This window comes from Chelonia mydas, chromosome 1, assembly GCF_015237465.2.
Source record: "Chelonia mydas isolate rCheMyd1 chromosome 1, rCheMyd1.pri.v2, whole genome shotgun sequence".
In the NCBI taxonomy this organism is placed as follows: domain Eukaryota; kingdom Metazoa; phylum Chordata; order Testudines; family Cheloniidae; genus Chelonia; species Chelonia mydas.
In genome coordinates, this window is record NC_057849.1 from 112,283,170 (window position 1) to 112,309,379 (window position 26,210).

The 26,210-nt window shown below is 39.7% G+C and overlaps 2 protein-coding genes across 7 annotated transcripts in view; one reads left to right on the plus strand and one right to left on the minus strand.

Annotated features, from left to right (window-relative positions):
* ST6GAL2 (ST6 beta-galactoside alpha-2,6-sialyltransferase 2) overlaps positions 1–17,745 on the plus strand; it is a 251,632-nt gene extending 233,887 nt beyond the window's left edge. For 5 of the 6 annotated variants that reach the window (XM_007054611.4, XM_043536342.1, XM_043536360.1 and 2 more), the window contains one exon: positions 12,321–17,745. In XM_007054611.4, coding sequence (XP_007054673.2) covers positions 12,321–12,589 — 269 coding nt within the window. In that variant the 3' untranslated portion in view covers positions 12,590–17,745. Of the gene's footprint in view, positions 1–2,252; positions 2,676–12,320 lie in introns of those variants that run through there. The other variant, XM_043536374.1, reaches the window with a different exon arrangement.
* LOC119566118 (opsin-3) overlaps positions 4,251–26,210 on the minus strand; it is a 133,341-nt gene continuing 111,381 nt past the window's right edge. Inside the window, exon 5 of the mRNA XM_037897669.2 lies at positions 4,251–10,260. Coding sequence (XP_037753597.1) covers positions 10,015–10,260 — 246 coding nt within the window. The 3' untranslated portion in view covers positions 4,251–10,014. The remainder of the gene's footprint in view (positions 10,261–26,210) is intronic.

Here is a 26,210-nt window from a genome sequence, read left to right on the forward strand (position 1 = left end):
ACCTGACTGAGCACTCCAGGAGTGGACGATGGAGAGGGAGGGGGAAGATATAGGTGCAGTTACCTGGAACTGTAATACACACCTTCCACCTTCTGCAACAAATGAGGCCCAGGGGCCCTAGAGAAAACAGTTTACTTCATTACATAACCCTGATTCATCCCCAGATCAGCTCTGTCCTATACACTGAATGAGGCAGGGCCTCTGTGGGAAAAATACATAAGAACATAATAATATGTGACCATGTAATTAAAGACTGTATTCTAATGTATATGCACAAGGCTGTGTATGTGGCGTGGGTTGGGGGAGGGAGATTGCGCAGGCAACCTTAATTCTGGCATTTCCTAACTTTGAAGTGGTTGACTTTGCATACTTAGCTCAGTGTCCCACCCCAGTATGGGTGGACGCATGTGGAATTATTTATATTTTTGGCAGTTTCCAGAGGCCCCAACTGAAATCAGAGCCAGATTGAGCTTGGTACTGTTCAGACATATAGGAAGACACTGAACAGCTGACAGACTGAGTGTAAGCACATACAGAGGCTGGAGGGGATGCATACATATCTACAATTTTAATCTTCATGTTTTGTACCTTATATTAAAATAGAAAGAAAAAATGTTTATTAAAGTATAGCTGTAACTGCCTTCCAACCTCTCTTTGATTAGCTAGTGAGTTGTATGTTAGCATTTCAGAAGCACTGGTTCTCAAGGAGAGATTGGAAGAAGGAAAGGTAAGTGGCATTATGGGTCAGTTCAGGGAAGGCACCCATTTCTGGGAGGTAGCCAGGAGGAAAACATAAAGATGGCTGTGACGAAGAGCCCAGATCCACAAAGGTACTTAGGTGCTAAAGTCCTGTTTTGTGAGCCACAGCATTCCTGCTTCTGGCTGCTGAACCCTTTAGGCACCTAAACTCACTCAGCACCTAAGTGTTTGCAGTAAAAGTTCCCTTGATACGTGTGTTTCTAACTCTGAGCATATGCAACCTCCCTCCAGGTGTCAGGGCATCTATCTCCCCCATAAGCCTCAGAGCAATCCATGAACTTGGGGGAGGGCAGCGGCACTCCTGCAAGGCCTGATCCAGTAGATTTACACAGAGCTGGGGAGGAGGAGGAGCTCTATTATAATTTTTAGCCCAGTGGTTAGAGCACTCATTTGGGATGTGGGACAACCAGTTCAAGTCCCCCCTCTGCCTGAGGAGGAGAGAGGATTTGAAGAGAGATCAGCACCTCTCAGGTGAGTGCTCTAACCACTAGGCTATAGAGTCATTCTCTTTCTCTGGCCTAATTAATATTTAATTATTCATTTATTTAATTAAAAGTGCAGTAGCTTCCAAAGGAGACACTGAGGGAGCCCTTCGTGATGGAGCCCTTTATTCCATAGCTCAGTGGTTCAGGCACTCCCCTGAGAGGTGGCAGTTCCAGTCTCTTTTCCTCATGCCTGGGGGTGGAAATCGAACCTGGGTCTCCCCCATCCTGTGTGAATGCTCTAACTGCTGAGATTAAGGTTATAAGAGAGCTGCTCCTCCTCCTGCGAAAAACAGAGGCGGGGAAAGGCAGAAGGAAGGAGATCTAGTAGGTCTCTGAGCAAACCTACTGGATTGGACCGTGCATGCGAGTGAGGCAGAGGAGCACCTCTCTCCCCCCAGTTCATGGATCGCTAGCAGAGATAGGTGCCAACCTCGGGTGCTGGGTTTGTTGGTCACATTCATCGTGCCTGTCTCTCCCCATTCATTGTACAGGGACCCTAGGTGCCTAACCCAGGCTTTCTGAATTACCATGTTGTTCCTGGGAGTTTTTTTTTCCTAGACTCCTAAAAGTTAGATGTGGAGGTGCTGAACATCGCAACACCTAGGTCCTTTTGTGGATCTGGGCCAAAATAACTATACATCCTGATGTGGGAAACTTCCACATGCATTCCCTGTGCGTAAAACAGCTCCACTCCTGCAGCCTTGAGAATAGGTATGATTCCCCATTGGGCTGACTGCTCCAAGATTAGTCACCCAATGTACAGAAAGTTTATGCTGCCTTTTGGGGCTTACCAACAAACCCTATCCATTTATGCAATGGCACATGCTTCATCCATCAATGATAGGTAACACATAGTTATGGATTGTCATAATCAGACTGGATGATAATGAATTTCGAGCAGTGCACACATTTAAAAGAAATTCATACAAAGATCGCCATGTCTGTAATCATGGAAATATAACAAAACATGGTTTCAGCACCACTCCAGTAGTGTCTTTTAATTTTCAGCCATGCAATGAGACATATTACTGGGATGAAAGTTGCATTCACTGGATACTGCACATTATAAGAACCACAAAAGATGAAGCTATTCTGAGTGAAAAGTGAGACACTAAAGAGAGAGAGAACATAGAGTGTGAGACTTACAACATACAAGCAGACAGAGGTGCCGGTTTTGGCTTGATACGGCACAACACCATGACAGAGGTGCATCACTAGAGAGAAGAAAACAGCAGGAACGAAAGAGAGAGGAATGGAAGAAGAGGAATGAGTAAATGGAAAAATAACAAAAGAGGAATAAGCAAATGGAAGTACAGACGAAGTAAGAACACACACCACCTTGTTTAGAAAAATGGTGTGTTTCATTTACAGCACACAATTGTATCCTCGCCAGTAGCAAAAAGGCACTGAACAGATGGTGGAGGGGTGGGGAGGGGGAGCTTCATTATGATGTTTGTTAGAGAGGTAGGCAATCTTTGGAATGAATACCACTGCTTTTTTAACTAATTGAAGCACGGCTATGAGCCAGAGATAAAACAGGAACTTTTAGTTAGAGGAGGGACCACTGCATGTTTTTCATGACTCATAACCCCCTCAGCACAGTTCATCAGCACAGGAAGGTTGAACATGAATGGAACATTTCAGTTTTGTTTAATCTTCTACTTTGAGCTGAAGGAATTTTATCTACTCTTGAAAGGGATGTTGAATTGGGGACTTGGTAAGTTGGGAGAAAGTTGGGTATTTACTTCTGTTATGCCATAGTATAAAGCAACTAGTTAGAGCAAACTGGTGTTTGGAAGCCTATACGGAACTTCCCCCTCTGTGTGACTGGTGGCACTTGTTATTGCATCACGCTGGCCTAGTTCAGTACTGAAACATCCAGTGGCAGTGGTGGATATGTTGCTCCAAAATATTAATATACATGTTTTATACAACAGCGGTGGTCAGGGACCACAATCAGGGTTGAGGCCTCACAGTGCTAACAAACACACGGTCCTTGTCGCAGAGAGCTTATGATCTAAACTGGGCCACTGCACAATACATCAGGGTCACAATTCCAGTTCTACACAGAGTAAATACTGTTCTGCAGTTAGCACTCAGCTGCTCAGACTCCTTCACTTCCCATACACCAGAGTCAGAAGGGTTGGGCGGAGGAAGAAGAGGGACGGTTTTCTGACTTCGAAAGCAGCATATCCTTACTGGGTCTTATAAGGGAGCATTGGCCCCTGGTACAAGTAACTGCTGAGGTGGAAGAAGAAATGGGCCCTTGTTTTGTGGTGGGTACAGCCAGCATTCCAAGCCACAAGTTACTTCTAGCACTGTCCCGGAGTAACAGGCCATAAGCCATGGCTCGCTGTGACATCAGCACCCTTCACGTCCCACTGAATTTTTTTGTATTGTCGTTACGGTTCCTGTTAAGTCACTTTACAAGAGGCAGTTGCCTTTCTGTGGTCCCACCCTCGTGTGCTAAAGATTGTCGTTGGGACAGCTTCCCGTTTAGAACATGGAAAGGATGTGCCTTTGGCTGGCGGTGTATCACTGTATGGAGGCAACCATTCTCTTCAGCCGCTGCCTAGGGTAAGGGATTCTTGTGTCAACTGGTGTGCTCCAGTCACCATGTGCCTGAGGGATCTGCACCAGCAGTCTTGGGCATTGGAGTTGTGACATTTAATTGGCTAATGCTGTAATGGCCTCTTCCCTTTAATACAGTGGCTCGCTGTCGCCCATCTTCTGTGCACACACTGCGTTTTGTTGCTGTAAATAAGGATTCTACTTTTCACAGTTAATTTTTGGCAAGATGCCATCAGGTGTTGAATCACTCTGGCTACATCTGGAGTATGTAGAAGGGGAGCATACCTCTCTTGCTTCTAGAGCCTTTCATGACCCTTCATGCATGTGACATGGTACATGGGAATTATACCAAATCCACAGCATAGGTTCTTATGGCTGTGAGTACAGAGCCATACACAGTTGCATATCTGCCTGATTTGCAGTGTGGTGGTGGTAGTAAAATAAGTCAGTCTTATAGTAGCCTATGTGCTAAAGAACACCTGCTTCACCTATTAAACAGTGTCACTGCTACTAGTTAGTCGGACTTTACCCCGAGTAGGTGTAAGAAGGGAAATGAGATAGGATAGGGGAAAATTCAAAGAGAGCTGGGTTTTAAGAAAATATAAACCGTAACTAAATACATATATTATTATTGAAAAAGAAATTCTTGTTTCAGCATTTACAGTTCACGGTACAGTTCAAAACTACAGGTTGGCATTAAGGATTCTCGATAACACTACATTCAACTTCCTTTGCATGCATAATTCAAAATGACAACACAAGCAAGCAAATTATAACACTGGTACATTATCAGATTGTTTGTTTTCCTTCAGGACACGGATATAAAACCATTTCAAATGGCATGCTGACAAGAAGAATGCTGGGGATCTCTACCTTGGCTTAAAAAGAATGTTTGCATAACTTGAAAAGAAACAGTGACAATGTTAAACATATTAGTTGTTTTAAAACCATTTGCCTGTGTTATTGTTACTTTGGCTTAGCTAGTAATCTGGTAACTAGTTGCTAAAAACAAAATTGGACTGGTGTAGTGGTTACTCTTTTCAGATATATTATCATGCAGGCAGAAAACACTCAAATATTTAAGAAGCTTCAGCTTCCTGGTATACACAGAGAGGGGAGTAAACTCATTTCAAATAGCATTTCAGGCATTATGTTATTATCCATCACTTTTCATCTTTTCATTCTGTGTATCGGGTTTAATACTCCAGCATGTCATTTGACCTTGAATAAAACACTTAACAGCACATGGTAATCTTGGTTAGTATTTTCATATCTATGAATTTACAGAATACATTATAGTTATTGATAAATAACTTTTTGGGTTTACAGTAACATATATTGATTTCTAATCAAGCTACACGATGCAAAAATCTACATCAAACACCAGTATATTACTGCTTACGTCTAGGCACAAATGCCATTTGGTGACATTTAAATTCTTTAATTAGTGTTGATTTTCTGTAAATTCAAGTAGTGTTCTCTTGTGATTAATATTTGTCATCTTTGATTGACCAAACAGACATGAAATAACCTTCTCTTGAAAATGAACACAGCACTTTTCTTCATTTAAAAAGTCTATTAAACCCACAGAACTGTGGGTAACATACTGCGGTCAATCCACGTGGATATCTGTGGCATCGTATAGCCCCCTGTTACAAACATGAACAAATATTCCTGCATCCAGCATTCCTGAACACCAGAAAAAAGTAAATTTCATATATACATGTGTTTTGTAATATTACTAGGGATACACCTCAATGATAGCTTAGCTACAGTATTTACCATTGCTTCTGTTCTTGCCTTTTGTTTGTTAAATTTGACAGAGTCAGTAGCATCCACCTGAGAATGTCACTTTTACTTTGACATCCATGTCTCTTCAAAGAATGACAAACACACAGTGTACATATGCAGACTAATGTGCAGAAAACTGTATTTTCTTTATGCCCTATGTTCAAAAAACCTTAAATTAAAGTACTTAATTAATTAAATTAATTAAAAATAGTTAGTTACATTGTTAAACTTAGTTCTGTGGCTGCTACTGTGATGTGTGGGAAAACATTGGCGTATACTGAGTGTGTGATAATCAGATTACATATGTGATTTTGTTCAGTCTCTCTCACATAAGCTTGTTACGGTCTCTTTAATGCTGACTTTTTAAAAAAGTGAAATGGGCCTATGGGCCTCATTTTTCAGAGTTACTGAACATCGACAACTCTTAACAGAAGTTGTGAGTGCCCAGCACTTCTGAAAATCAAGTCCTGTATCTGTACTTCTGCACTCTAAATAATTAAACAGTTTTGCTAAATCAGAAGCAGAGCTGAAGTCTTGGTTAATGTTTGAATTAGATTCCTTACTTCAGATGCTTTTATATATCATCTGTTATACTCAGGTATATTAAATTAAATTTTATATATTTACAAACTAAGAAAAATGTTTTAAAAATTAATTTGCTAACCACAATGCGCAATTGTACTGTGCAAAAGATGCATGTTGGAAATTAAAAACCTCTTGAGTTATTAAAACCAATAAACAAATTAACACATTTTCTCCTTTTGATTAGAATCTGTGTTCATTTGCATAAGCCATCCATGCAAGTAACTTAATATTTTTCATTTAATTCTGTTTAAATATTTTCAGCCGCACAGATGGCAAAATCCCAAGAGTTTAGTTGTGCCATTTAGACTCAATTTAAGCCATATCTAAATATTCTAAAGTTAGTTTACCTTCCTTTTAATAGAAATATAATATATCCTATTGAGCATTTTGAAATATTTAAATTTTTATTAGTGTCCAAAACTGTAATATTATAATAAAGAAACAGCTGGGCAGCAAGCTTGATAACTTGATCATTTTATTTGAATAATATATATTTTAAAAACTCTTGGGGATTGGTCCTGCTTTGAGCAGGGGGTTGGACTAGATGACCTCCTGATGTTCTATGATTCTTTTCAAATGAAAATGTTTTAGTGCTAATCGTAATTTTCCCCAGAGTAACTTATCTACAGAATACTCATAAGTCACACACACATAGTCTATACAGCAACTTTTCTAGATTTTTCTGTATCTGGGCAAAACTGTTTTTAAAATGTCCTATTTTACAGCTATTGTAATCCAAATATGGCTTTTGGACCATAAAAAAAAAAGAGCTAGGGCAATAGCATAGACTAGGTTTGGCTTATCAGGAAATCTTTTCAGTTCCCTTTTTGCACGTATGGTAATACTATAGCCTCACCAGTTATTCTTGCCACATCTAAGGTCAGGTTAAATTTTTCTTTGTAATCTCCACAGTCTCTTTTATTTTCCTTATTAAAAATAGATGTGATGTTTAAGCTCCGAGAGCTCAAAAATAGCGTATTAGAGACATCAGAACTGGAAAAGGCCTATAAATCATTTTTTCTGCCCACTTCTTGATTCTGGATCCCCACGGCATATTCTTGAGTAGTCTGTCTGGCCTAATTTTTACATGAATCAACTGATAGGGCTTCCCCAATTTCCTTAGAACTAGTCCGTAGGGGAGTAGGTCTCATTGTTAAGTTATTGCTCATTTGAAATACAGTGTTCATTCCTGGGCACCTCAATGCCAAGCTACTGACAATATCAAGGGGGCTTGAGAAGACCACCCAAAATGCTCGGGGGATGAAGAAATTGAACTGTGAAAACTTAAAAGAAATGTAACTTGGCACAGCAACAACTAACTAGCTGGGGCCAGCTGACATAAACTTCCCATTTGAAGGTCATAAACGCTAAAGAAAATGGAAAAGAGTAGACTGGTGCAAAAGGATATAAGAGAACTAAGGAAATTAAGAAAGGGAGGCTGGACTGTGAGATTTACGAGGCTGTGGAATGCTCTCCCCAGATAAATGTTGGTAGCCCTATTGCTTGGAACTTTTAAAGAGCAGAAAGTGCAGAGCATTAGAAAATGCACAGTAGGGAAAAAATATTGATATTGGCAGGGGGCTGGACTAAGTGTCCTAGTTCTTTTGCATTTCTAATTTCTATTATTTGTTTTAGATTCCTACTATTTGCCTTCTATTTAATGTTTTTTCTAAATTTAGTCCTAGGATATCCATCAGACAGTAGGTTTGTTCTTCGAATGGTGAACTGTTATAAATATAAAATTTTAAAAAAAAAGTATCTAAAAGCTTTTAAATAAACCTAGGATGTCTAGTCACGCTCATGCAGAATGAAGAGGTTAACTTTCCTGTTTGTGCACTTTTTTTTACAGTTGTGTGAGGAAAGAATGGAGTGTCATCTCTAATTTAGAATTTTATTCGTTTTTTAGTTTTCATCGCTAGCTTTAAAAGATGTTTTACTGGATTATTAGGATTTCTTGGCAAGTTTTATGCTGTCAGTTTTATTAAGGGAATCAGAAGTTACAGATGGAAAAGAGCTATTCAGTCTTATAGTATATTTCCCTTGCCAGTATGTACGCTCTAGTGACTTAATCTTCTCCCTAAATAAGGTTGGTTAGATGCATTGAACTGTGAAGTACTCTGTACCAGTGACCCAATTAAAAGAACATCACTGGTTATTGTAGTTTTTATTGTTCTTTGTTTACAACACGTTTTTAGAGGCTTGAAAATAGAACTTTACCAATTGACTCTGTTTACATTTTAAAAACAACTAATATTTGTCCCTTCTGTTAAGCTTTGTCTTTACTTGCATGTATGTTCACCAGAATGAATCACAGTATTGTTCTCTTCTAGTCTTTAAATCAACTGCTATTGGAGCCAGGAGGATACTGGAAAAGTTGTGGAATTCTTTCTAAAATGTCTTAATAGTGGAATAAGCATTGAGGAAATGCTTTAAATATCTACTCACACTTCTAAAAGGTGACCCACCCCGTATTTGAGTGCATGCAACTTTGCAAGCACTCATTTACACAACTGATTTTTCGTGCCCTACCATTTGTGTGCGCAAATTAGATATTTATCACATGCACAGATGTATGCTTGATTTATGCAAGAAACTGTGTTTGCATGTGTAAATTTGATAATTTGCTTGCACAAGTGATAGTGTTCATCTGTACATCACATTTTGGAAATTTGGCCGATAAAGGATAATGGAAATAATTCCATTATGTGAGCAGTAAGTAGCATAGGTTTACATAAATAAATAAATGCAAACTTGATGCATTTATTCTAGTTTGGGACAGAATTAAATTAGTAGATGTGAATTCAATAAAATATTTCATCACTGCTCATGTAAATCTTACAAAATTCAGGCTGTGGTAGATGAGGGAAAATGTATCTGGAACATGAACAAGAGGGAAAGCAGAAGAAGGGCAAAGTGTGCCTCCCATGCCTTTATCCAAGCCATGGGTGGGGGAGGAGGGAGCTTTTAACAACCAGCACTTCCCACATCTCCCTTATTCTTTGGCTGGTACAGGGAGCACTTTCCCTCTTTTTTCCCCCCAAGTCTACTTTAGGCCCAGCAGTAAATGTCTGGCTGCTGGTCCTGGAGAGTTCAACCCCAGGAACAGACAGACAGCATGCCCTACCAGACTGTAATAGTTGCAACAAGCATTGAAAGAAAGACATTGTCTGATACCTGGGTCATCAACCACTTAAAAAGATTGAACTGCACCTGGAAATAAATAGGTATTAGCCAGGCAGGGTGAAGAATACCAATAAATAGCCACATGCAAATGTGGAATTGTTGTAAATGCTAAGGATGGAGATTAATGTTATAGGCTAAAGGGGTTTACCTAGGAGTAGTTGAGTGAAATTAGGGGGAATATCAGGAAAATCTTGGAGCTTTTTAGGCTTTGTCCTAAGGGAAGGGGTGGAATCTCCATCACTCACTTTATAAGTATAGGAGACCAAAATACTAGTAGGGAAAAATCTACTGGCAAAGGGATAAACTAGATGACACATATGTCCTTAATATAGATTGACTCTTGGAGACATTGCTCATCAGATTATAAAGATTTAAACCTTCACTGCTTTTCAGTTCTCCATTAAAGAATTAACTTTTACCTGGAAGGTCACCTGTTTTGTTTTAAAACTGCCATATCAAACAGTTTCTTCAGTGACTTTCAATCTTCGTTGCTATTAAGAAGTAGTAACAGAAGCCTGTTTTTGTTCTTGTCATGTTTTTTTTTTCCTATTCCACAAATAGCAGTTTCCTTTAGGAATGTTAAAGTAAACTGGGTAGCATGGCAATAAAGCAACGTACACTGGTTAAGGTGTGTGCCTATTCATCCGAGAGAATTCTCCTTTAACATCTGTGGTGTGTCTTCTGAAGCTGTCTCTACGTTTGACTCTGGGCTCCGTAGACAGGCCACTTGTTCATCCGTTTCAGGAAGTACTTGATTATTACATGTGGCTCCACTGTCCACTTTCTGATTCAGCTGGATTACAGTTACCTTAGACTGACATAGGGAGTCTCCATCAGCAGCCGAAGGAGGGTAGCAGTGGAAAAGTAGAAGAAAGCATTTGTAAAACTGAAAAACAAAATAAGATCAGAGTTTCTTTTTTACACATAACTGCTAGACAAATGTAAAATTCAGTGCATCTCTAGTTACAGGCTGGCGTCATGGATTCACTCTGAATGATTAGTCTCATAATTTTTTTCAATTTGTAATTCATCATTTCTCACTCACGTTCTTTGTTGCTTGTAAGTGAAACAGTAAATTTCACATATGTTTGGGAATCTTTTCTTTTGGATTAGTATTGTTACTCTTTAGAGTCATAAATTCCATCTAATGTAAAAGGAAACTTCAGTATAATTGAAAACATGTTCTAATCATTGCATCAAATGATAAAAGAAGAGTTAATTAAAAATACATTGTTTTAAAGTGACTTAAAAGGAAAGAAAAGAAAAGAATGGAAGCCACCACCTTGATTATCTGATGATGCAGGGCAGGATGAAAAGAATCAGCCTTTGCATTAATAAGCATTGGAAATCTGAGTTTTAATGCTGCAAACTACATTTTAAACAATTGTTTTGCTTAATTTTAGTAGTAAATTAACTTTTTTAATGTTGATTGATTTTAAATCGTGGGATTTAGCTCTCAACCCCTTTCTGGCTCTCTAATTCCAAAACTTTGTAAAGGGAAAGCTAATTATCTAACTTCTAATTTGTAACACCAAAAGTTGGACAGTATTATTTTTAATGTAGCCCTGCTATGAGAGACAACATTCCCATTCAGTGAACCAGGATATTTCCATGCATGGACATGGGATAGAGACAACAATGCCTGGAACAGTGGAGGTGACTGTTTCTTAGCTTTAAACAGGAAGTGAATCTCTGTGCTGATACTGGTGGATGTCTCAGAAATCTTGGACACAGTTGATGATACGGTGCTGATGATACATACGAGACTGAGCCAGAGTAAATGGGTCTGCATTATGCTGGATCCACTCATTCCTCAGACAAATCCCAGAGTGTCACAGTGGGCACCTGCTTGTCCTCATCTACAGTGTCCCTGTCACGTGGAATCCGATCCTCTTAAGCATTTATATAAAACTCTTTGGAGAGATCTGCGAGGCCACAGACTCTAGTGCTACCAGTACACAGATGACACTCAGCTATATCACTTTGTCCACCTTTGCAATTTCTGTGTCTCCAAAATGTCTCAATGCCTTGAAAGAAACCAACAGATGGATTAAGAGCAACTGGCTCAAACCCACTCTAAGAAAGACACCAATTATGATAACTGGAAGTAAGAAATGCTTTGAAGAACATCTTAGTCCTGTAACCTCACCATTGAATAGTAGCATCAAGACCAGAGGTTGTCAAAATGGTGGGAAGAATCTGGGTGAATGCTGGACAATTTAGCTTTTCCCATACCAATGACTTCCTAAAACTAAACTGAAGTCAATGGGACTACTCATATCTTTAAAGTTAAGAATGTGCGTAAATGTTTACAGGATCAGGGTACAGATAAACATCTGAAACCAGGGAGAAGAGAAGGGAGAAGACTCTTAAGTTTCTTTGCCTTTACATAATTTTGTTCATTGTTTAGATATGAAGATGATGGGTATCCAAGAAATACTTCGGGGGGGGGTTACATATAATTTACACACCATCTAGTGTGCTAGGTGCATCAGACAGATATAAAGATAAGGTCTGTATTGCTAAAGAACTATATAAATAGACAACGTAATAAGGGAATGCATTAAAGGGGGTAATAATGAAAAGTGATGTGATTTGAATAGTAAGGTTTAGGATATGCCTGGGTTAGTTCCATGATTTTGTCATGGAATTTTTGGAGGGGCAATCTCTTCGGTGAATTGAGCAGGATGGAGATGGTAGTCCAGGGTTTTAAAGGGCTTTTATGGGTTTCATAAGCCTGCTGTCCTATCATGTCAACACTGCAAGAGATCATGGTCTTTATATAATAGTGTAACGGGGCAACTGTTTTATTACATTTGAATATATTTAAACTAAGTACAATAAAGCATTTTGAAATGCAGTGGTGAAAGACAGTAGATCACAGGATTGCAGAAAAATTCTAAGGAGGTGAAATAGCTATATTTTTGTTTCTAAATTTCATTTCAGGGATCCTCATCATGATGTCCATGTGTAACGAAGTGCACGTGTATGAATACATCCCTTCAGTCCGACAAACTGACCTTTGTCACTACCATGAACTATACTACGATGCAGCTTGTACCTTAGGGGCTTACCATCCACTGCTGTATGAGAAACTGCTGGTGCAGAGGATGAACAAAGGGTTACAGGATGATCTGTATCGGAAGGGGAAGGTAATCTTGCCAGGGTTCAGGTCTGTAAAGTGCCTGGGACGGAATCACTTCCCACACTTGTAAAAGTGACTCGTTCAGAAAAATGTGCAATAAGGTACTACTGTCGTACTATAAACAACAAAGGAATACTTGAAAATGTATCTTAGACCAACCTAGTCTTGAGTCTATAAACTGTAATTAAGTAGCAGGCATGAGAGTTCCTTCCTTCCTAAGCCTGAGTATGTATTACTGCTTCGCAAATAGTTAAAGAAAAAAAGCTTCGCTCATGAAAGGTGCAAAGGCACAGTTAGGTAGAAATACAATGTATTGTTGTGGGCATGACCTGTCAGAAAACATCAGGTTTCTTATGCCACATGTACTAGATGCCAAACTTAACAGTTAAATCTGACATTATGAAGCAGCCTGTATCATTCATACACAGGGCTGTCTGCTGAGAGATGGATGATTTCTCTTCATACCATAGGATTTTCACATCTCACCCCCACCCGCCCCCCCCAGATAAAATAATCATGGTTTTGAACTGGGCCTGCTATGAGTATAATGGGCCTGATTCTCATTTACACAAAGCTCCCTTTACTCCATTCTGGCAAGGTAAACGGGCTTTAAAGTGAATGTAAATTACCAATATAAAGGGACCTTCATAAATAAGAATCAGGCCCAATAGCTAGTCATTGTATTCAGGTAGTTTCTACAGCCAGAAATTAACAAGTGATATTTACTCACTTTTAAATGGATATTACTGTACACACAGCCAGGTTATTTAAATAAATACAGTACTACTGCACAGATCTGTCATGGTCCATGCAGACGCTGCATTCAGGCACAGGGTGAAGAGAAGAGAATCTTCACCATTCTTCAGAAAGCTCTCATTCTGCCCTCATTCAGCTTGTGCAGAAGACCAGCAAGAGGGCGTAAGTGAGACCGAAATGGTGCATGGGCTTTCTGCCTGGGGGCAGTTCCCCCCTCTGTGCACATATGTAGATAAACACTCCAGGGGAAGGGAGACAATGTGCTCTGCTTGCACACATACATTTGAAACAGATTTCTTACAAAAATGTAGGCCTGCCTTTTCCAAGGAAATAAGCATTTTGGATGGGGAGATTTCAGAAATTAGGTGTTTGCCTATTTTGTTGTAAGCCAAGTTAAATTAATTTATTATTGCTTTTAAAAAAGCATGGCATTTCGTGTTTTGTTTTTGTGAGGAAAGAACAGGATGTCAGTATTTTTTTAATTCAAAATTATGAATATCCTGGAAACATTGTAAAGCCTTCAGCAATCTTACTCTGGCTTACACACTGAGACAATCTCATAATTTCATTGTAAAAACACAGCATGGGTATTCTCTAAACTACTTCTAAAATCCACCTGGATGTTAATGCATTTAAAATACGTTTTCTCTGGCAAGAGTTCAATTTCAGGCTGGAGATTGGTTAATGCTCTTGTTTGCTTTTTAAAATTTGGTTTTCCAGTGAGCAAAATTCAGTAGGAGTGATTACGTACAAGAAATCATACATATCCTATCCATATCCATTCAACAAAAAGGTGATTGGCTGGTAGAAACACTGTGTTATTAACAGCAGTGGAGTGGAAAAGCATATTTCACATATTTAGCTATTGGCTACTGAGAGAGAGCTGGCGATGGAGAAACCCATATTAATTATTTTCGGTCATCTTTGTTTATAAAAATCAGTGCTTTTCAATCTTTCTTTCTTTTTTGGATCCACTAAAAAATTTCAACTGGAGGTGTGGACCCCTTTGGAAATCTTAGACATAGTCTGTGGACCCCCAGGGGTCTGTCGACCACAGGTTGAAAATCACTGATATAAATATAAATCAGAAGAATTTTGTAATTCTCCCATCCAACCTTTCCTGCTGTTTTTCCTCCCTACAAGAGCAGAATTAGTTTACTGCATTTTAGCCTTCTTTTTTCAAGTTGTCATTATCTTGGGCTTTGCCGTCCTTCTAAAATTCTTCCTAGCTGACAGAAAGTGTGTCCATGTGTTCCAGACATGCCTTGTGTTGATTGGATAGGTATGTTCATAAAGCATTTTTTTCATACTGCCAAATGGACAGCATTCATTAATTTCAGCCTTAGTGTCTGGATGCATTACATATTGATTTTGGAAAACACATTATAATAATATTTTATGTCCATTTTTGTTTTTAACAGTATCCAGCCTTAGTAGTGCTATATAGCCTACAAAGGGAAAAAAAACCTTTCCCCATATATTTGTTTCACTTAATTCACCTTCTGTGAAACACGTTAAATCGTATTTTTTCTGCACGGGCAGAGTGGCACTTTGTCATACAGTGATCTTAGTATTAGATCAGGGTTTCCCATGTGCCAAGTTCAAATTAGATTAGTTCCCACACCTTTCAATAAATGGAGTTGATCATATTTCTAGTACAAATGAGTACCGTAAGTCACTGTGCCCTGTACAGAAGTCTCTAAGACTCCACAAAATAGCATGCCAGTTTCCCACTCATTTGCCCATGCTAAACTTAAACTCTTGTTTCCATCAGGAATAAAAAAAGCTAACCAGCAATACTCACAATTGTCCATAACAATAGGAGTGCATTGTATTACACGCTAGATAGTCTGTCATCACAGTGCAGCTTGTACGCAGCCCTGTGGACTCTAAAGATTCCCGTAAAGAAAAATGAGAGGCTGCATACTAGCACTCCTGCTTAAATGAAGTGCTGCCCTTTAAAATTCTCACACAACCCTGGGTATACATTCATCCAATGGATTTTATACTTGCATACACATCCTTTTTTGGGCAGTAATAGTGCGCACTTGCGGCACCTGAGCAGAAAATCTTTCTTGGCCAAGTGCAAATGCCAAGAAACAGTCACCTTTCCCTCGATGATATAATTATTTACATTGGTGTGGATCTTTCAAACACCATGTCATCTGTCCTAATTCTATCCCCGTGTATATTACAATTCACCAACCATATGAATGTTATATCTTCACGCTCGAGCTTAGCTTTGCTTTAGAGCTGTGCTAGGTGCACCAGCCTCTTCCCAGAAAGGAGGCCAGCATCAACTCTGTGAAGCACAGGGTTTCAATCGTCCCAAGGAGGGAGGGCCTTAAGGTGGCTTCCAAACCCTGGTTTCCCCTGTGATATTTCATTGTTCTACAAACACAGGCATCTTGACACTTTAAGATTTTCTCCTCCCACTCCTGCTGTCTATCTTTAAAAAAAAAAAAGAAAAGAAAAGAAAAAATCAGTACAAGTTTAGCTGAGCCTGATTTGCTAACTGAGAATTCAACTGAAATTTTACTTTGGAACAACAAGAGGCCAGCAGGGGGAAGCAAAGGGCAACATGAAGAGAACTACAGAACTGCTGCTTTCACCAACCTTCCCTCCCGTCATGGTGCCTCCCTCCTGAGTTTTGGTATTCTTTGCTTTTATGGGAGGCCATTGAGGTTTTTTTGTCTGTTGGGTTTTTTTAAAAACCTTTGAGAGCAGAAATCATTTATCAAAAATCCATACAAATCAGTTGCATTTAAAAGAGTGAATGAATGTGTATTAGGTGTTCAATAGACATCTGGATAGCTCTTTAATAATGGTAACTGGTGACTGATATTTTATATATACATAAGTGACGTGTGATACATTTCCCCATCCAAATCATTCATCGATATTTTAGGGTGCGATCTTGTCACCCCTGTATGTATGTAACTCCCACTTGAAGTGAGTGGGAGATTTGCCTAGGCAAGGCCTGCACATTCCTGCAACATTACACACATGACGCAAATGCTCAAGTTAGACTCATCCCCCTTTTATGCCTCTATAGTTACAAAAGCCTAGTTGTTGTGCACTGATGGTATACGATTAAGAGGTGAGACGGTTGCACTTAAAAAAAAAAACAAACAAAGAAAAATCACCCACAAAGCTTGGGTAAATGCGCTGAATTTATGTTAATTTTTGGTTTGCTGTGTTTTCCACTGTGAATTATGCAGCTTTTTCAACAGGTCATGGCTGTATTGTTTTATGCATGAAGACTTTAGATGGTTAAATCAAGGTATTCTTCTGTTAATTCCAGAGAAATTATTAAAGTTTTGACTCATTTTGAGCCACACGTTTTTAAGGGGGAAAATATTTCTGATATTCCATTCCTTCTGTTTTCCCAAGGCTTACCTGGCCCTCATTCTCCACACTGTTAGTCAGTGAAGTTACACCACTGTAACAGATTTGTATGTGGTAAAGAGACAGAGAGATCTATGTATAATTATATTGATCTACACACACAGGGCTGGTCTACACACTGAGCACAAAGATTTAGCTCAATCAATGCAACGTACTGGTGTTGACATTCTTTTGTTTCAGATTAAGGATTCCTTCTTGATTCTGTTTGCATCAATTTCTTGCCAAATTAAGCAAAATTGAAATAGTTCGTTTTTAACTGGAAGTGAGTGCCACATTAAGAGGTTGCACAGATTTAACTCAATCCATTTAGAAACAGTTTGAATTAAATGGGTGCTCAAATTGTGTGTAGATATGACCACACCTGGTTACTTGTGTGTTGGTCTTCCTCTTCAGTAAAGCTCTCATAAACCGGGAAATGCTATTCAGACACTGGTACAAACTTATGATGAAAGTAATGTGAAATACATTGTCTGTGAAAGTGTCACTTTGAGTTCTTTCCCTTCATCTCCAATCCATAGATATGTTAGACTGTTTTTTGAAGCAGACTGTGAAATGTCATTAGAGAGCATATACAGATTTCCTGAATGCTATCCTCTACAGTGCAAAGAGGATACCTGATTTAACTGTTTGAACTTTTAAAGTAGCCCATGTCTGGGCATGCCTCTCACAGGCTTATTTAATTAAATGAATTTTGACACTCTGAATTTCTTCTCTTCAACTTGGCAATCAAATCCAGAGTTTTGTTCTTTAAATATCAGCTATGTAGAAGTCTTACATGTATCCATATCATCTCATCCTCTGTGAAATGTAGTCATTGAACTATTCAAATATGGAAGACTGTGTACTTTTTTAATAGCTTTGAGAATTATTTTGTATGATGATTTTTTTAAATGAATGTGTACTCTTCAACAAATTAAATCTTAAGATTTTACAGGAGTCACATTTTTAAACAGTGTTTGTATACATTTTAACACTTTTCTATTTTCTATTTTGATTTTGTATATTTTTATGTATGCACAGTGTACAGATTTTTGCTGTAAATAAAACATTTGTTTTCATTTATTTAGCAGTGCTGGTCCTTAGCTTGAATGGATGAAATTGCACATGACATGAAATGAGGATGTTACTGGTCAGTTTTACATAGTGAGGAGACCAAGATTGAAACAGAGGTAGAGGCTGACAAGTAGCTTGTTTAATTAAAAATGGAAAACATACAATAGAAGTGGATTGGGATACAGAGCAATAAAAGGGATTATGGATGAAATGGTTGCTATAAACCACTGATCAATAAAAGGATGTGGGATGACTGTGAACAGACTTCGCTCAGCGACAAGAATAGGGAGAATACACAGACGCTGAGGGCTGGTGTACACAGGGAAGTTGGCCGGAATATCTATCGTGGAATCATTATTTCAGAATCAAGTCCCTGTTGCTATAGACTAGAGCGTCCTCATGGGCAGTTATTCTGGCATAGCTATAGAAGAATAGTTTATTTCACTATAGCTGTGCTGGTCAATTTCTCTGCTTAGACAAGTCCTAAGAAAAGGCTGCACTCTAGTGACTAGATGCTCCTAGTGACTAGTGACTAGATGTCCTAAAGTTAGTAAAGCAAAAATTTCTTTACACAGACCATAATTTAAAGTGAAGAATGAATGACAAAAGGGAAAACATAACTGCACAGACACTTAGGGGATAAAATACAACATTGTGCAACCACGAGGGGGCTGACCCAAAGCCCATTGAAGTCTATGGGAGTCTTTCAGCTCATTGTAAAGAGCTTTGGATCAGGCCCCTAATTTAGAGAGGTGGACTAATCTAGATAGCCTGCATTTTTTTTCATCTCAGAGAGTTCCTGTTTACTAGGTATGGTCAAATTGTGAGGCAGTCAATTAAACAGAAGTGACGTGTTAGATGTTGGATTGTTGTTTAGATAACCACAAAGCCATTACGAAGTCAGAATCCCACCTTTTATTACAGCATTTACTTGAGAGGAGTGTGCTCATGTGGAAACTAGCCATTTTCACTTTTTCAGAAAGGAAACTTAGTCATTTACACTTACCACACAACATGAAAGTAAGATAAGAGGCCTTTTTTGTTTAATAATGCTCTGATCAGCTAGGGGCTGAACAAAAAATTACTCTTTTGAAAAACTTGATTTGAAGAAGGCTTCCCCTTTCAGGCCCTTCAGATTAACTTAACTTGTGTTTTTTACCTGTATTTTTTCACAAGATCACTGCATTCTTCATGGTAAAATGAACCTAGCAAATAGGGGGCGTTGGAGGGGGAGATTTCTTGCTGAAGAAGAAGCGAGCACTAATTCTTGGGGTGAGTGGGCAAGCTTGTTTATCTGTTTGGTTTTTCTTTTGGCTTGCTTAAAATGTACAGTGTGGCCTGTTGGGAATTGTGTGTAAGGGGACAGTTGGAGTGGGGGCCAGGGGTTTACTAGCTGCTACCTGAGCAGGCACTAGCGAGGCTCTAGCCTCCTGTCCCCTGATCCTTGATCACCCTTGTGGCTACCCTGCCAGTGTGTGTTAATGAGGGCGCAGGTCTGACCTAGGAGAAAATGGCTTACAAGCTAGATGCTAAATGAACCAGGGATAGCACACAGGGGAATTTGAGAAGGAGTTTGTAGGAGGGGAAAGAATAAAATCACCAGGGTTTGGAACAGCTGTGATGCCAGTAACAACACTGCTCCTGGCTCCTCCACCTGTGTCCAGACAGAGAACCTGACCATGGATGCCTCTACCCAAGTCCTGGTGTGGATTTGCAGAGACTGTGGACTGCATTTCCCCATCAAAGAAAGCCAGGCTGGGGAGACCATCCAGAGTGAAAGGTGCCTGCTGGTGGAAACTCTCAAGAAGCAGGTGGGAGAGCTACAGGAGGAGGTGGCTAGGCTGAGGAGCATCCATGCACATGAGGAATTCACTGAAAACATGAAGGTTGAGGAAGCAATCCAGCTAGAATGGACTGCAGTAGTACCACCAGGGGAGGAGGAAATGGCTCCTTCACAGGGAGAAAACTGGTGCTCCACCCCTGCTCCCAACCCACCGTGCATAGAGATAAAAAGTGGTATGCTGCCCTGGCCATGCGGGATGAGGAATCTCCCCCAAAGGTGGAGGAGCAGAAGCCACGTACCCCCACTGGCCACTACTCCCACGAGGAAATGGAGGGTAGTGATAGCCAGTGACTCCCTTCTCAGGGAGGCAGAAGCATCGAGCGGCTGACCTGATCTGGCATCCCAAGAAGTGTGCTGCCTGCCAGGGGCCCATATTCAAGATCTTATGGAAGGATTGTTGAGAATCATCTCTGACCCTCTGATTACTCTCTGATGCTGCTCATCCATGTGGGCACTAATGATACTGTGAGGTCTGGCCCTGAGCAGACCAGAAGTGACTACAGGGCTCTGGGAATAAGGGTGAGGGAGCTGGGAGTGCAGATGGTGGTCTCTTCAGTCTTTCCGGTCAAGGGTAGGGGCCCAGGCAGAAACAGATGCATCCTGAAGGTGAATGCCTGGCTGCGAGGATGGTGTCGCCAGGAGGGCTTCAGCTTCCTTGACCATGGGATGCTTTTCTGAGAAGAAGGGCTGCTGAGCAGAGATGGGGTCCATCTATCAAGGAAGAGCAAAATATCTTCAGATACAGGCTGATTAATGGAGTGAGGTGGCTTTAAACTAGGTCTGACGGGCAGGAGACAAAAGCCCATAGGAAAGTCCAAAACATGGAGACTTGAGTGAAGGGTTGGAATATGTGGGGGGGAACATGGGCAACCACAGCTGGGACAAAGGCGAGACAACAGGGAACACAGACAAGAGGGAAATCTAATAAACATTTTAGATGTCTGTATACTAATGCAGGCAGTATGGGAAACAAATAGGAAGAACTGATCACAGTAAATGATCATAATTATGACATAACTGGCAGCACAAATGTTAACTCGATGGGATAATTCACATGCCTGGAATATTGGTAAAGAAGGGTACAGCTTGTTGGGGAAGGAAGGGCAGGGAAAAAAGTGAGAAGGTGTTGTCTTGTATATCAAATATGTATAAACTTGCACTGAGGCTGAGATAGAAGTGGGAGGCAGAACTGTTGAAAGTCTCTGGATAAGAATGAAAGGGGTTAAAAAAAAGTGATGTCGGAGTCGACTACAGACCACCGAACCAGGAAAAATAAGTGGATGAGGCTTTTTTTAAACAGGAGTCGGTGGTGATGGGAGACTTCAACTACCCAGATATCTGTTGGGAAACTAATATAGAAGGGCACAGGTTATCCAACAAGTTCTTGGAATGCACTGGAGACACTATCTTACTACAGACGGTGGAGAAACAACTCGGGGAAAAGCTAGTCTAGATTTGATTCTGACAAACTGGGAGGAACTGGTTGAGAATTTCGGTGAAAGTGATCATGAAATGATCGAGCCCCCATGAGTACAAGTAATGGTAAGAGGGGAAACAGCAGAATAAAAACAACGAACTTCAAAAAGACACAACTTCAGTAAATTCAGAGAATTGGTAGGGTGAGATGCCATGGGAAGCAAGTCTAAGGGAAAAAAGAGTTCAGGAGAGTTGGCAGTTTTTTAAAGAGACATTATTAAGGTTGCAAGAGCAAACTATCCCAAGAACAAATCATGTCAACCCAACCTAATAGCTTTCTTTGACAGGGTAACAAGCCTTATGGATCGGGAGAAAGCAGAAGATGTAATATATCTTGACTTTAGTAAGGCTTTTGATACTGTCTCACATGACCTGCTCATAAGGAAACTAGAGAAATATAGCCTAGATGAATCTACTATAAGGTGGGTGCACAACTGGTTGGAAAAGCATACTCGGAGAGAGTAATCATCAGTGATTCACAATCAAACTGGAAGGGCGTATAGAACGGGGTCCTGCACAGATCTGCCCTAGGTCTGCTTTTATTTAATATCTTTATAAATTATTTGGATAATGGCAAAGAGAGTACACTTATAAAGTTTGCCAAACTGGGAGGGACTGCAAGCGCTTTGGAGGACAGGATTGGAATTAAAAATGGTCTTGACAAACTGGAGAAATGGTCTGAAATAAACAGGATGAAATTCAATAAGGACATGCAAAGTACTTCATTTAGGAAGGAATAATCAATTGCACACATACAAAATGGGAAACGAGTAGGAAAAGGATCTGGGAGTTATAGTGGATCACAAACTAAATATGAGTTAACAATGTAACACTGTTGCAAAAAAGTGAGTATTATTCTGAGATGTATTATCAGGAGTGTTGTAAGCAGCAAGACACACAAAGTAATTCTTCCACTCTACTCAGCTGGAATATTGTGTCTAATTCCGGGCATCACACTTCTGGAAAGATGTGGACAAATTAGAGAAAGTCCAGAGGGAAGCAACAGAGGAAAGCAAAAGTGATTAAAAGTCTAGAAAACATGACTTACAAAGAAAGACTGAAAAAAATAGATTTGTTTAGTCTGGATAAGAGAAGACTGAGAGGGAACATGATAACAGTCTTCAAGCATGTGAAATGTTGTTATAAAGAGGAGGATGATAAAGTGTTCTCCTTAACCGCTGAGGTCACGACAAGCAGCAAAGGACTTAAATTGCAGCAAGGGAGATTTAGGTTAGACATTAGGAAAAACTTTCTAACTGAAAAGGTAGTTAAGCACTGCAACAATTTGCCTAGGGATGTTGTGGAATCTCCATCACTGGAGGTTTTAAAGAGCAGGTTAGACAAATACCTGTCAGGGATGGTCTAGATAATACTTAGTCCTGCCTCGGTGCAGAGGACTGGACTAAATGTCCTATCGAGGTCACTTCCAGTCCTAGATTTCTGATTCTATTATTTAAATTCCACTGTTTCATAAGGTGATAAGTGGTAATTTTATCTTATGGTGTGGGGCTTAACCTGCACACCTCCAGGTCAACTATCGAGAATGCAAAACCTCGTGGATTTCTACAGCTTTGGCACTGGTCACAGAGTAGGCCCTTTAGCTCATATGTGAAAATTCCATTTCCCTTAGTCTGCAGGGGACCTGCACTAATCAGCTGTCTGCATGGTGGGCTGAGGGCCTCCTGGGAGGTGCTGAACATTGTCCACTCAGGTTGACTTAATTGGGAGTTGAAGGTTCTTGGCTCCTCACTTGACAGAGCCTGGGATCACTTGAGTACTCTTCACTTTTATCAGGTAGATCAGAGTAAATGTAGTGATGTGGGAGCTATCCAGCATTTCAGCAGGAGGTTGAGAGCCATCAGGAAAGATGATGTGTTGTCTTAACCCACTCTGTGCTCAGTGATGATGGCTGTGGAAGGTGAGCCACTACCTTTCTGATGACACTGCAAGGAAACAGAGGTAACTGGTGTAGATGTCCTGTATAGATTTCATCAGTGTCAACTACTGTATGCTGTAGAATGACTGGAAGTTTGTCTTCTTGGAAGGAGGTTCTGATGATCTAATTTATTAATGGAAGTCAGAAGTTATTTACTAGACTTTAGCTATCATGAAGAGCATAGTTCTGTTTTACAGGTGGTGACGTTGGACATTCCTTAGAACTTCCAGGATCTCTTGTTTGGTAATTAGTCCAAATTTCATCATAACAGATGGTAGCAGACATTCCTCATACTGGGGTGGTTACTTTTATCCCAGCAAGGTCCTGTCTGGATTTGATACTTTTTGTCTCTGGAGTAGACCAAGAACTTCTTGTGGTAAGTAGAACTTGGATCTGGGGTCATGCATACATATTTTGCATCAATAATCCAAGAGTTTTAAAGGAACTGGCCGAGGAGCTTGCTGGACTGTTGATGATTATTTTCAATAAGTTGTGGAGCACTGGGGAAGTTTCAGAAGACTGAAAGAAAGTAAATTTTGTGCCAATTTTTAAAAAGGGTAAATAGAATGATCCAGGTAATTATAGGCCTGACATCGATACTTGGGCAAGATAATGGAGTGGCTGATATGGGTTTAGATTAATAAAGAATTAAAGCAGGGTATTATAATAAATTAATGCAAATGAACATGGCTTTATGGAAAATAGATCCCGTCAAACTTACTTTATATCTTTTTTTATGAGATTATAAATTTTGTTGATAAACATAATAGTGTGGATGTAGTATACATAGATTTCTGTAAGGCATTAGACTTGCTTCCGGCCAACATCTTGATTAAAAAACTAGAACAATATAAAATTAACATGGCACACACAGATCGGTTCTTGGCCTTATGCTATTTAACGTTTTTATCAATTAGCTGGAAGAAAACATAAAATCATCACTGATAAAGTTAGCAGATGACACCAAATTGTGGGAGTGGTAAATAATGAAGAGGACAGGCCACTGATTCTGAGTGATCTGGATCACTTGGCAAATTGGGAACAAGCAAACAATATGCATTTTAATATGGCTAAATGTATAGATCTAGGAACAAAGAATGTAGGCCATACTTACAGGATAGGGGACCATCCTGTGAAGCAGTGATTCTGAAAAAGATTTGGAGGTTATGGTGGATAATCAGCTGAGCATGAGCTGCCAGTATGATGCTGTGACTAAAAGATCTAATGTGATCTTTGGGTGCATAAAGAGGGGAACCTTGAGTAGGAGCAGAGAGGTTATTTTACCTCTGTATTTTGAAGTGGTGTGACTATTGCTGGAGTACTCTGTCCAGTTCCGATGCCAACAATTCAAAAAGGGTGTTGATAAACTGGAGAAGGTTCAGAGAAGAGCCTTAGAATGATTGAAACATTAGAAAACATGCCTTATAGTGACAGACTCAAAGAGCTCAATCTATTTAGATTAACAAAGAGAAGGTTAAGGGGTAATTTGATTACAGTCTATAAGGACGTACAAGGGGAACAAATATTCAATAGTGGGTTCTTCAAAACAGCAGTGAAAGGTATACCATGATCCAATGGTGGAAAGCTGAAACTAGACAAATTCAGACTGGAAATAAGACATGAATTTTTGACAGTGAGGTTAATTAACCACTGGAACAATTTACCAAGGGTTGTGCTGGATTCTCCAGCACTGACAATTTTTAAATTCAAGATTGGACGTTCTTCTAAAAGATCTGCTCTTGGAATTATTTGGGGGAAGTTCTATGGCCTGTGTTATGTAGGAGGTCAGATTAGAATAGATGATCACAATGGTCCCTTCTGGCCTTGGAACCTATGAATAAGCAAGTCTACTGCATGGAACAATTTTGCTGGTTGTGATTTTGCTGATGTAAGGAAGGTCACTATATCTTCCTTTATAGCTTCAGGGGCTCCTTCAGCTATTAATGAATTGTGGATGAGCAAATCTTGTGCCATGGGCATTCCAACCATCTTATGCAACTTTTCTGAGACTCGTGGTCCCTGCGGCAGTGATGCGAGTGAAGGGGTCACTTGGGGGCTATTTTGTCAATGGTTTTGTTAAGAAGTGAGTTGGAGTGTTCTTCTTCAACACATTAATCTTTTGATTTGGTGGGTTTTTTTATTCCAGGATCTTCTGGGACCAAAATCTACTGAGGACTAGCTGATTTGCTTGGTTCACTGGCGTGGCAATGATGGATCTCTTGAATACATATCATACAACAGGAATGTCTATTACAGACCTGGGTATATTTCCTTATTTAAATTCTATTTCACAATAAAAATACGTCACTTCATGCAATGCACTTCAAAGCAGTGATTGCACATCTCTGGAAGTTAAATTCAGTCAGTCTCTGGCTTTGTGCCTTGTTGCCCAAGGCAAGCTACAAATGCACTTCTTGTCATTTCTTCTTACTAAAAATGTATTAGTGCTCAATTAAATTCTTATCAAGATTGATGGAAATGTTAATTAGATTCATTAAAACATTTGAATCCAACTTTAATGTTTTAATGTAGATTTTATAGATTTTTTGGGGGGGTAGGGAGGGAATCAAAGATGTCCACCGAAAAGATTGCAGCTGCAACAGCAAGTACAAATAAGATATAATGGAAGATATCGAAGAAGCTATGAATGATATAACTAGATGTACATTAACAAAAAAATGTCTCATTCAGTCATGGCTGCTGCTAAGAAAACAAAGTAATTACAGAAATTACCGGTCAGTGAAATGAAAGATTTTTATTTTACTGGCAAAACATTAGAGATGGTTGACGTAAATTCATGAAAGCAAAATTTCACAATGATGGTGTGGGGGAAAGTATTGTTGACCTGACCCCAGCCCACTCTGTGACAAGATCTATGCACTATATGCAGCATAGGCAAGAGCGGTAACACAAGAGGCCTACAGGCCGGCATCCTGTAAGACTTAGCTTAAGCTAAGAGCATTTGCATATGATGGGCCGTGGTATTTTGACCCAGATAACAAACCAGGCCAACTTCTAGCCTAGCTCAAGTCCTTAGCTGTCCATTATATGCAACCCCCACCCCAAACCTGCAAAAGCCCCTACACAAAACGCTGCCACAAGCAAACCGCAGATCTTGATAATAATGAAGTGCGTCAGCACAGTGCTAATTATGAAACTGTTTGTTTTAGCTCCTTATAAGGCTTTATTAACAATGCTTGAGTGATAAAAAAAAATTAA